The following is a 12,581-nucleotide window of genomic DNA, read 5'->3' as shown; positions in this document are numbered from 1 at the left end:
AAGGAGTTTGAAATCAAATTCTGTAAAAAATGGCCGGTGAAATCCGAAAGGTGCTCTTTGGAATGTGGGCCCCTTTGCCCACCTAGCCTGCAAAAAAGTGTCATACATCTGGTATCTCCGTATTCAGGAGAAGTTGGGGAATGTGTTTTGGGGTGTCATTTTACATATACCCATGCTGGGTGAGAGAAATATCTTGGCAAAAGACAACTTTGTATAAAAAAATGGGAAAAGTTGTCTTTTGCCAAGATATTTCTCTCACCCAGCATGGGTATATGTAAAATGACACCCCAAAACACATTCCCCAACTTCTCCTGAATACGGAGATACCAGATGTGTGACACTTTTTTGCAGCCTAGGTGGGCAAAGGGGCCCATATTCCAAAGAGCACCTTTCGGATTTCACCGGTCATTTTTTACAGAATTTGATTTCAAACTTCTTACCACACATTTGGGCCCCTAGAATGCCAGGGCAGTATAACTACCCCACAAGTGACCCCATTTTGGAAAGAAGACACCCCAAGGTATTCGCTGATGGGCATAGTGAGTTAATGGAAGTTTTTATTTTTTGTCACAAGTTAGTGGAATATGAGACTTTTGTAAGAAAAAATAAAAAATAAAAAAATCATAATTTTCCACTAACTTGTGACAAAAAAAAAAAAATTCTAGGAACTCGCCATGCCCTTCACGGAATACCTTGGGGTGTCTTCTTTCCAAAATGGGGTCACTTGTGGGGTAGTTATACTGCCCTGGCATTCTAGGGGCCCAAATGTGTGGTAAGGAGTTTGAAATCAAATTCTGTAAAAAATGGCCAGTGAAATCCGAAAGGTGCTCTTTGGAATGTGGGCCCCTTTGCCCACCTAGGCTGCAAAAAAGTGTCACACATCTGGTATCTCCGTATTCAGGAGAAGTTGGGCAATGTGTTTTGGGGTGTCATTTTACATATACCCATGCTGGGTGAGATAAATATCTTGGTCAAATGCCAACTTTGTATAAAAAAATGGGAAAAGTTGTCTTTTGCCAAGATATTTCTCTCACCCAGCATGGGTATATGTAAAATGACACCCCAAAACACATTCCCCAACTTCTCCTGAGTACGGAGATACCACATGCGTGACACTTTTTTGCAGCCTAGGTGGACAAAGGGGCCCATATTCCAAAGAGCACCTTTCGGATTTCACCGGTCATTTTTTACACATTTTGATTTCAAACTTCTTACCACACATTTGGGCCCCTAGAATGCCAGGGGAGTATAACTACCCCACAAGTGACCCCATTTTGGAAAGAAGACACCCCAAGGTATTTCGTGATGGGCATAGTGAGTTCATGGAAGTTTATTTTTTGTCACAAGTTAGTGGAATATGAGACTTTGTAAGGGGAAAAAAAAAAATTTAAAAATCATCATTTTCCGCTAACTTGTGACAAAAAATATAAAATTCTAGGAACTCGCCATGCCCCTCACGGAATACCTTGGGGTGTCTTCTTTCCAAAATGGGGTCACTTGTGGGGTAGTTATACTGCCCTGGCATGTTCCAGGGGCCCTAATGTGTGGTAAGTAGGTAAATGACCTGTGAAATCCTAAAGGTGCTCTTTGGAATGTGGGCCCCTTTGCCCACCTAGGCTGCAAAAAAGTGTCACACATGTGGTATCGCCGTATTCAGGAGAAGTTGGGCAATGTGTTTTGGGGTGTCTTTTTACATATACTCATGCCGGGTGAGAGAAATATCTCGGCAAAAGACAACTTTTCCCATTTTTTTATACAAAGTTGGCATTTGACCAAGATATTTATCTCACCCAGCATGGGTATATGTAAAATGACACCCCAAAACACATTGCCCAACTTCTCCTGAGTACGGCGATACCAGATGTGTGACACTTTTTTGCAGCCTACATGCGCAAAGGGGCCCACATTCCTTTTATGAGGGCATTTTTAGACATTTGGATCCCAGACTTCTTCTCACGCTTTAGGGCCCCTAAAATGCCAGGGCAGTATAAATACCCCACGTGTGACCCCATTTTGGAAAGAAGACACCCCAAGGTATTCAATAAGGGGCATGGCGAGTTCATAGAATTTTATTTTTTTTGGCACAAGTTAGCGGAAATTGATTTTATTTATTTTTTTCTCACAAAGTCTCCCTTTCCGCTAACTTGGGACAAAAATTTAAATCTTTCATGGACTCAATATGCCCCTCACGGAATACCTGGGGGTGTCTTCTTTCCGAAATGGGGTCACATGTGGGGTATTTATACTGCCCTGGCATTCTAGGGGCCCTAAAGCGTGAGAAGAAGTCTGGAATATAAATGTCTAAAAAATTTTACGCATTTGGATTCCGAGAGGGGTATGGTGAGTTCATGTGAGATTTAATTTTTTGACACAAGTTAGTGGAATATGAGACTTTGTAAGAAAAAAAATAATAATTTCCGCTAACTTGGGCCAAAAAAATGTCTGAATGGAGCCTTACAGAGGGGTGATCAATGACAGGGGAGTGATCAATGACAGGGGGGTGATCAGGGAGTCTATATGGGGTGATCACCCCCCTGTCATTAATCACCCCCCTATAAGGCTCCATTCAGATGTCCGTATGCGTTTTGCGGATCCGATCCATGTATCCGTGGATCCGTAAAAATCATACGGACATCTGAATGCAGCCTGACAGGGGGGGTGATCAATGAGTCTATATGGGGTGATCACCCCCCCTGGAAGGCTCCAGGGAGACGCCTGTATGTGTTTTGCGGATCCGATCCATCTATCAGTGGATCCGTAAAAATCATGCGGACGTCTGAATGGAGCTTTACAGGGGGGTGATCAATGACAGGGGGGTGATCAGGGAGTCTATATGGGGTGATCACCACAGTCATTGATCACGCCCCTGTAAGGCTCCATTCAGACGTCCGTATGCGTTTTGCGGATCCGATCCATCTATCAGTGGATCCGTAAAAATCATGCGGACGTCTGAATGGAGCTTTACAGGGGGGTGATCAATGACAGGGGGTAATCAATGACAGGGGGCTGATCAGGGAGTCTATATGGGGTGATCACCACAGTCATTGATCACGCCCCTGTAAGGCTCCATTCAGACGTCCGTATGCGTTTTGCGGATCCGATCCATCTATCAGTGGATCCGTAAAAATCATGCGGACATCTGAATGGAGCTTTACAGGGGGGTAATCAATGACAGGGGGGTGATCAGGGAGTCTATATGGGGTGATCACCCCCCCTGGAAGGCTCCAGGGAGACGCCTGTATGTGTTTTGCGGATCCGATCCATCTATCAGTGGATCCGTAAAAATCATGCGGACGTCTGAATGGAGCTTTACAGGGGTGTGATCAATGACAGGGGGGTAATCAATGACAGGGGGTGATCAGGGAGTCTATATGGGGTGATCAGGGGCTAATAAGGGGTTAATAAGTGACGGGGGGGGGGTGTAGTGTAGTGTAGTGGTGTTTGGTGCTACTTTACTGAGCTACCTGTGTCCTCTGGTGGTCGATCCAAACAAAGGGGACCACCAGAGGACCAGGTAGCAGGTATATTAGACGCTGTTATCAAAACAGCGTCTAATATACCTGTTAGGGGTTAAAAAAATCGCATCTCCAGCCTGCCAGCGAACGATCGCCGCTGGCAGGCTGGAGATCCACTCTCTTACCTTCCGTTCCTGTGAGCGCGCGCGCCTGTGTGCGCGCGTTCACAGGAAATCTCGGCTCACGCGAGATGACGCCAATCGGCGTTAGCGTAGCCTGGGGGAGCCGCCGCGATGATGCCTTTCGGCGTTACAGTTGCGGCAAGAGGTTAAAATTATTATTTATTATTAAAGCACCATTCATTCCATGGCACTGTACATATGACATATGATGAGGGATGTACATACATAATACAGACAATTGCAATAAGCATGAACAAGACTAGTTATAAACTGGTACAGAAGGAGAGAGGGCCCTGCCCATGAGGGCTTACAATCTACAATCGGAGACATGATGGGATAATTCTCCATAAACAACTGATCTTACTCCTTTCATTTAATATCGTGTAAGTTGGCACCTTTGGACAACACCTATAAATGAACACTATGGGCAATATTTATACACTGTAGATTGCCTAGTCTGTGACTCGAGGAGAGAGGTCATGCACCACCCCTTCAGGCCCTGGGCTAGGCATAACAGAATGCAGCATTTTTGTCAGTACAGTTCCTTTTAAAGGCTATGTACATCTTCAGGGACTTTTTTTTAATAATTGCATTTTACTCATTTTGGGCTAAAATATTTTTCCTATTGGTCTCTATTACAAATGTTTTTAGCCATTTCTGAGATACAAGAGTTAAAAAATCAGTCTGCAAGCTGTGACTTTTTTTTTTTTTATCCAGTCAGTTTACAGCTCATGTGTAGCTCTTATCTCTGACCTCATATACTTATTTACGCCATATTCTTATTTGTTTGATAAGAAGTGAGCTATAATGAGTGTTTGAGGTCAGAGATAAGAGCTAAACATGAGCCATCAGCTGAAGGGCTTCAGAGAAAACAGGGGACAGCTTGCAAACAGACTGATTATTATTTTATTTTTTTATATATATATATATATATATATATATATACAGTACAGACCAAAAGTTTGGACACACCTTCTCATTCAAAGAGTTTTCTTTATTTTCATGTGTAGATTCACACTGAAGGCATCAAAACTATGAATTAACACATGTGGAATTATATACATAACAAACAAGTGTGAAACAACTGAAAATATGTCATATTCTAGGTTCTTCAAAGTAGCCACCTTTTGCTTTGAATACTGCTTTGCACACTCTTGGCATTCTCTTGATGAGCTTCAAGAGGTAGTCACCTGAAATGGTTTTCACTTCACAGGTGTGCCCTGTCAGGTTTAATAAGTGGGATTTCTTGCCTTATGAATGGGGTTGGGACCATCAGTTGCGTTGTGGAGAAGTCAGGTGGATACACAGCTGATAGTCCTACTGAATAGACTGTTAGAATTTGTATTATGGCAAGAAAAAAGCAGCTAAGTAAAGAAAAACGAGTGGCCATCATTACTTTAAGAAATGGTCAGTCAGTCAGAAAAATTGGGAAAACTTTGAAAGTGTCCCCAAGTGCAGTCACAAAAACCATCAAGCGCTACAAAGAAACTGGCTCATATGCGGACCGCCCCAGGAAAGGAAGACCATGAGTCACCTCTGCTGCGGAGGATAAGTTCATCCGAGTCACCAGCCTCAGAAATTGCAGGTTAACAGCAGCTCAGATTAGAGACCAGGTCAATGCCACACAGAGTTCTAGCAGCAGACACATCTCTAGAACAACTGTTAAGAAGAGACTGTGTGAATCAGGCCTTCATGGTAGAATATCTGCTAGGAAACCACTGCTAAGGACAGGCAACAAGCAGAAGAGACTTGTTTGGGCTAAAGAACACAAGGAATGGACATTAGACCAGTGGAAATCTGTGCTTTGGTCTGATGAGTCCAAATTTAAGATCTTTGGTTCCAACAACCGTGTCTTTGTGCGACGCAGAAAAGGTGAACGGATGGACTCTACTTGCCTGGTTCCCACTGTGAAGCATGGAGGAGGAGGTGTGATGGTGTGGGGGTGCTTTGCTGGTGACACTGTTGGGGATTTATTCAAAATTGAAGGCATACTGAACCAGCATGGCTACCACAACATCTTGCAGCGGCATGCTATTCCATCCGGTTTGCGTTTAGTTGGACCATCATTTATTTTTCAACAGGACAATGACCCCAAACACACCTCCAGGCTGTGTAAGGGCTATTTGACCATGAAGGAGAGTGATGGGGTGCTGCACCAGATGACCTGGCCTCCACAGTCACCGGACCTGAACCCAATCGAGATGGTTTGGGGTGAGCTGGACTGCAGAGTGAAGGCAAAAGGGCCAACAAGTGCTAAGCATCTCTGGGAACTCCTTCAAGACTGTTGGAAGACCATTTCAGGTGACTACCTCTTGAAGCTCATCAAGAGAATGCCAAGAGTGTGCAAAGCAGTAATCAAAGCAAAAAGTGACTACTTTGAAGAACCTAGAATATGACATATTTTCAGTTGTTTCACACTTTTGTTATGTATATAATTCCTCATGTGTTAATTTATAGTTTTGATGCCTTCAGTGTGAATCTACAATTTTCATAGTCATGAAAATAAAGAAAACTCTTTGAATGAGAAGGTGTCCAAACTTTTGGTCTGTACTGTATATTTTTTTTAACTTTTTTTTTAACTCTTGTATCTCAGAAATGGCTGAACATTTTTAACAAAGACCAATTGCAAAAATTAGTTTTAGCCCAGAATGAATGAGATGCAATCATAAAAAATGTCCCTGAAGGTGTACATAGTCTTTAAGAATGTGGGGGCCAAATGATATAGTATTCTATTTGGTATTGTGACTCAAGTGTTGACTCAGAAGCCATAATAACCATTCCTTTTTAGATACACGATCTTGTTGAAGCTCCATGATTGCTCTTACTAAGCATCTGTATGTACTTTTTTCAGGCTGGCTCCTTGGAGGTGTGGGTGAGAGAGCTGGTGGAGGAACAGTACGCCGTGGCTGTGCTGAATAAAGGAACAGATGGTCTGCCGAGACGTTTCACTACAAGCCTTTCCCAGCTGAACATAACCAAGAGCACCTTTGGCTATAAACTTTATGATGTTTTTGAAAAAGAATTCTTAGGGACTTTTAAACCAGAAGCAGCTTTTCAGATGAGCGTCAACCCCTCCGGTGTGGTCATGTTGTTCATTCGCCCGGCCGCCATGCACAATCACTTTTTATAATGACAACTTGGATTACAGTGCTATTTGAAAATGTATTAAAAGTGAAGCCGGTGCCACTGGAAGTTGCATTGCTTTATACTAATGTTTTATGTGCCTTTTTTGTACTTGAAATCACTGGCGGGAGAAAGGAATGCAGTGTTTCCTGGAATCAAGGGGTAACCAAGGCCACCTTTTTTGTTTTGTAAATGATATAAATGCACTATGTTTTTTCATAAAGGGAGTTTTTCACCTAAACTGACCATTATAGAACACTAACCATGATCTGCATTATAGTCCCCATATTGGAATGCTACGTACCGTATAGTTGTCCGTCGCTTATTTTCACGAAAAAACACTTTTATTCAATATGTTAATTAGGTTCTGAAGGTTCCCAGGGGTGGCGTTCAAGCGGCCGGTGCCCAGGCCCCTTGTCGCTTTTCATATGAAACCCCTCCCCTTTCACCCCTCTAGCCCGCCCTAGGTTCTTCAGAAATACAGCTCCAGCGCCGTTCACCAGATTCGTCGCACCTGCGTACTTCATTCCCCATTATGGGCAGAGGCACAAGGCCGGCTAGATGCGCATTAAAGGCTCTTGTGCCTCTGCCCATAATGGGGAATGAAGTGCGCAGGCGCGGAAAATCTTGTGAACGGTGCTGGCGCTGGATTTTTGAAGAACCTAGGGCGTGCCAGAGGGGTGAAGGGAGGGGTTTGTGTTCTATAATGGTCAGTTTAGGTGAAAGACTCTCTTTAATGTTTTGCACCTCCGATCTAATCTGTAAATAGATTGTTGTGAAATCAGTTGTCTGAGCACAAAGGTTATGTCAGTGTAGTCCATTATCTTTACTTTTGTATTGTGCCTTTTCAATGAACTAAAATGCCATTTGACCTAAGCTGGCTGAACACATTAGGTGTATATCGGACAAATCTGCCAATTTTGACAGGGCTAGACAACCATCTAATGCATATAGTGCTCTCCAGCATCTTCGATGTCAGGGAGATGACAGTTGGGCTTTACGCTGGGTTCAGACCTGGGCTTTCACGATGGAGCGCTCTGTATGCGCGTTTGTACGGGCGTTTGCAATCGCGCATACAGAGACAAGCGAACGCCCATTGTCGCGCGTTCCCGCTAAAGTCTATGTACAGGAACGCGCGACAAGACGCCCCAAAGAAGCTCATGTACTTCTTGGGGCATCGGGCGTTTTACAGCGCGATCGTACGCGCTGTAAAACGCTCAGGTGAGAACCATTCCCATAGGGAATCATTGGTTCTTGCCTGTTGAACGTTTTACAGCGAGTAGGAACGCGCTGTAAAACGCTCAGGTGTGAACCCAGCTTTAGGATTTCAACACACCCGATACTTTTGTTCCCAGAGAGATAAGCCGCTGCCAGACAGGTGTATGTCAGCATGATAACTCCCCTTTCTATGTTCAGAACACATATACGTGTGGACGTGTGTGGGGGTTGACTGAGATAGCTGTCAGCTGAAGCAGTATTACATTTGTATGGCTAGACTTGCTTTTAAAGGCTATGTACACCTTTGGGGAAAATTTTTATTATTATTGCATTGTACTTATTTTTAACTAAAAATATTTTTTTTCATTTGGTCTTTATTAACAATATGGAATCCTTTTTTCTGTACAGAGCTGACATTCTCTACTAGCTGCCTGTGGATTTTTATGTCTTTTCCGTCATCTGGGGAGAAGACAGCATCCTTATCTCTGCTCTCTGACCTTTTATAAACACTCATTATAGCTCAGTCTTAAATAAGTGTCTATGACCTCTTAGTAGTTTAGAGATAAGGGTAAGTAGATGACTGGCACAAAACGAAAGCGAAAGTACTAGTCGCACAGCTAGAAAAACAGTTAACCCTTTATGACAGAATGGCTCAATGTTTTTAATAAAGGCCAATTGAAAATATGATTTTTACCAAAAAATTTGTAAAATGCAGTCATAAACAAAAATTGCTTCCAAAGGTGTACATATCCTTTAAGTACTGGGTAAGGGTATGTTCACACAACAGATTTTGGATGTTGACAACATATTCTGTGGCAGATGCCGGCGTGGTTTCTGCTGCATTTTTCACTTTGACTGACTGTCAAGGATCCACTGGCGGTTTAGACCCATTGAATGGAACTAAACCACAACTGGACAACTGCTGCAGCTTCCAGCGGAGTCTGTCCAGACACTGCTGTAAGAATTGGCGTGTCCTGTCTTGGCGTGGTCTATGCTTTAGACCACCGGCCACAAAGACTGCAGTGCTGCCTCCCATTGCAAGAAATATAAGGTGGACACCATGTGGCTGTTGGTGGAATCTTTCAAAAATTCTACCGTGTGTATGGACCCTAAGTCTTCACGTATGATGCACAATTCTATAATGAATACAGTATTTGCAGCCACTGGGGACTGAATATTTACTCAGCCAACATCTTTTCCTCCTGATTCCCCCATGGCTCCTCTGACAACGGTTTATCTTTTGTAGCAAGACACACAACTTTCTGATGAACTTTTATTAACTCTTTCTGGGAGGGAGATGGGAAAAACAGCAATACTGCCACTGCATTTTTACCTAATAAATTTTACGGCGTTCATTTTTCTGTATAAATAACATGTCTATTCTCTGGGTCAGTATGATTGCAATGATATCAAATACGTATAGTTTTTTTTTTTTTTTTTTTTACATTTTACTACTTTTTTGCAATAAAACCCCTTTTTTTAAAAGAAAGAAATGTTTTTGCATTGCCGCTTCCAAAGACCTATAACTTTTTTTTTTTTTTTCTATGAAGTTGTGTGAGGGATTGATTTTTGTGGGACAACTTGTATTTTTCATTGGTATCATTTTGGAGTAAATGGCGCTTTTTGATCCCTTGTTATTACATTTTCTCGATGGCAACTAAGAATAAATTAGCAATTCCTTTTTTTTTTTTTTTTTTTAACAGCGTTTACCGTAGGGGATAATTTACATGATTATTTATGTAGTCCGGGTCCTTACAGACGCAGCAATACCAAAAATATGGGGAAGTGTTTTTTTGGGCAATTTTTTTCAATAAAAAGCTTATTTTCAATTTAAAAAATGCGTATTTTTTTATTGAATAAATGTTTTTTTGTTTTTACTTTTTTTTAACCACTTAATAGTCCCACAAGCAGACTATAACAGGCAGCTTTTTGATTGCTTTTAAAATGCAATGCACTATCCCTATAGTGCATTGCATTTTAATAGCAATGCTATTCTAACATTGACCAGCAGGCTGCGCCAGAGAGGCAAAGCCTGCTGGAAATTACTGAAGGCTGGTGTGGGGCCTACATCAGACCCCAGGCAGACTTCACACACATCGGCACCCCGCAATCGCATTTGCGGGGTGCCGATGGGAGACAGAGGGAGTCTCTGCTCCCTCTGTCAGCACTTTACATGCGGCGGGCGCCATTGCCCGCGGCATGTAAAGTATTAAACAGCCTGGATCGGCACTCCTGCTCGGTTCGGGCTGTTAGAGCAGGGCCCCAGCTCTCATGTGAAAGCCAGGTTCTCCCTCGTAAAAAAGCGGCGGCCCAGCCTAAGGCTCTTAGTGACCGCCGTAAAAACACGTATGGATGGTCACTAAGGGGTTAATTCAGTTGTCCAGGACCAGAGAAAATGTCTACTTTTATTCTAGAAACAGCACCACTCATTTCCATGGTGCCACAGTTCAGCTCCATTTACTGGAATTGGGGGCTGTGTTCAGAAGAACGAGAAGGAAGATTTTCTTTTTCGTAATCCTGGACAATCTTTTCAGGCTGAAATAACACATGCGGTTTCAAGCGTTGACCCGCCGCACGCCCTTCCTGGCGCGATCCTGTCATTTAACCGCTGTGCTGCAGACTTCAGCGCTGCCTCCCTTTAAAAACAGTTGGAATGTTTGCACAGTTTTCATACCAAAATCCACTGTATGAACAGCCCCTAAAACTTACTTCCACATGGAGAGTAAATGCTGTAGGTTTGCTGCAGCATTTTACAGCACAAGCAGTGCAGCTGAGGTTTTAATAAATCTCATTCACACACTGCAAAAAAAACTGCATAAATTGACGTGTGTGCATTTTTTTTATCCACAGCATGTCAAAGCTGCTGTTCCAACTATGAAAGTTATTACATATCCATAGGAATGGGGATTACTGACTGATCGGTTGGGGTCTGACTGCTGTGAAACCCACTGATCCTGAGAACGGGGGTCCTATTCCCCCATCCTGAGGGAGTCGCAGACCAAGCCTGTGCTTTGCCACTCCGTTCATTCTCTATGGGACTGCCAAAAACAGCTGAGCTCTGTACTTGGCTATCTCCAGCAGACCTATAGAGATTGAATGGAGCCGCAGGGGGCATGCTTGGCCTGCCACTCCAACGTCATGAGAACCCCATTGTCTGGGTCAGTGGGGGTCCCAGCGGTTGGACTCCCATGTTTATTTAATTATCCTTTATCCTATGGATAGGGGATAATTTTCATACTTGGCACAACCCTTTTTTTTAATTTATGCTGCTGTTTTCCAATGCTGTTTACACACTCTGCAAATCCACTGCAAAATCTTCTGCAGAAAATCCACCCAGTGTGGTCTTACCTTAAGGGTGAGATGTTTTGCAAATAAAAAAAAAACTATATTTGTAAATCATTAAAATGTAATGTTTTTGCTTAGGTTCAGTCTTCCACCACAAAACTGGTGTTACACTTAAAGGGAACCTGTCATCAACTTTATGCTGACCTTACTGAGGACAGCAGAAATGCTGATTTCATCGGTGTGTCACTTATGACCTAATAATAAGTGGTTACCGAGAACCAGCTTTATAATCATTACAGCCCAGGTCTTGAAAAGAGTCAAATCTACCTGAGAAGAGTCCTGGTTATTCATGAAGTCCTGCTCTCCTGCCCACCTGCTGATGACTGACAGTCTTCTACCTAGTTTTCTCCCTTTCTGTCTAGGAGAGAACTGCCATCATCAGCAGATGGGTGAGAGAGCAGGAGATTCTTTTCAAGAAGATTTGACTCTTTTTTTCAAGGCCTGAGCTGCAATGATTATGATGCTGGTTCTCGGCAGCCACTTACTTTTAGCTCATGAGGGGCACACCGCTGAAATCAGCATTTCTGTCACTACTTTATGCTGCCCTCAGTGAGGTCAGAATAAAGTTGATGACGGGTTCCCTTTAAAGGTGGCAGTAGACATTAGTCTGAAGTAATAAAAAGAATGGACAATTTCAGCTAAAACGAATGTTCATTTGGTGACATTTAACATCAAACAATCATCTTAGCCGACCAATGACAAACCAATATCGCCTGAAATAAAGTTGGCGTGTTTGATATTCTCTTCTGATAGATCGTTCTTTAAAATAACGTTCCCAGAAAGATCTTATGTCCATCGCCTGGTTCCATTAAACATGTATGAGCAGTTTGAACAAATGTAATGGTCAATATGGACTAAAATATGTATAATGTGTGTGAAAGGAACGTTCACCCGATGATTGATTGTTCAACCAACTTCTATCTAATGTGTATGGCCACCTGTGGTCTCACTTAATAATACTATTATTAGATATGTATAGCAAAGAGTGTTCCGAATTTAGCCAGATGTCTAGTTGCTGTGATGTAATGCGGAAGTATCTAATATAAACTCTGTCCATACTGTATTCTTCATAAATAATCTGTGTCCTTTTTGTTATGAACAAAGCTGCTTACACATGTGGATAAAATTGTTGGTACCCTTCCGTTAAAGAAAGAAAAAACCCACAATGGTATTGAAATAACTTGAAACTGACAAGAATAAATGGGGTTGTCTCACCTCGTTAGTCAATTGTAATTCCGTTCCTTGCAGCGTGATGATT

At 42.6% G+C, this 12,581-nt stretch overlaps 1 protein-coding gene across 1 annotated transcript in view; it reads left to right on the top strand.

Annotated features, from left to right (window-relative positions):
* The window catches only part of NAGA (alpha-N-acetylgalactosaminidase), a 48,615-nt gene extending 41,761 nt beyond the window's left edge, over nucleotides 1–6,854 (top strand). The window contains exon 8 of the mRNA XM_040439257.1: nucleotides 6,489–6,854. Within this exon, the coding sequence (XP_040295191.1) occupies nucleotides 6,489–6,767 (279 nt within the window). The 3' untranslated portion in view covers nucleotides 6,768–6,854. The remainder of the gene's footprint in view (nucleotides 1–6,488) is intronic.
* Nucleotides 6,855–12,581: the final 5,727 nt, after the last annotated feature.

This window comes from Bufo bufo, chromosome 7 (genome assembly GCF_905171765.1).
Source record: "Bufo bufo chromosome 7, aBufBuf1.1, whole genome shotgun sequence".
NCBI classification, from domain to species: Eukaryota; Metazoa; Chordata; class Amphibia; order Anura; family Bufonidae; genus Bufo; species Bufo bufo.
This window is presented reverse-complemented; position numbering and strand designations above follow the sequence as displayed.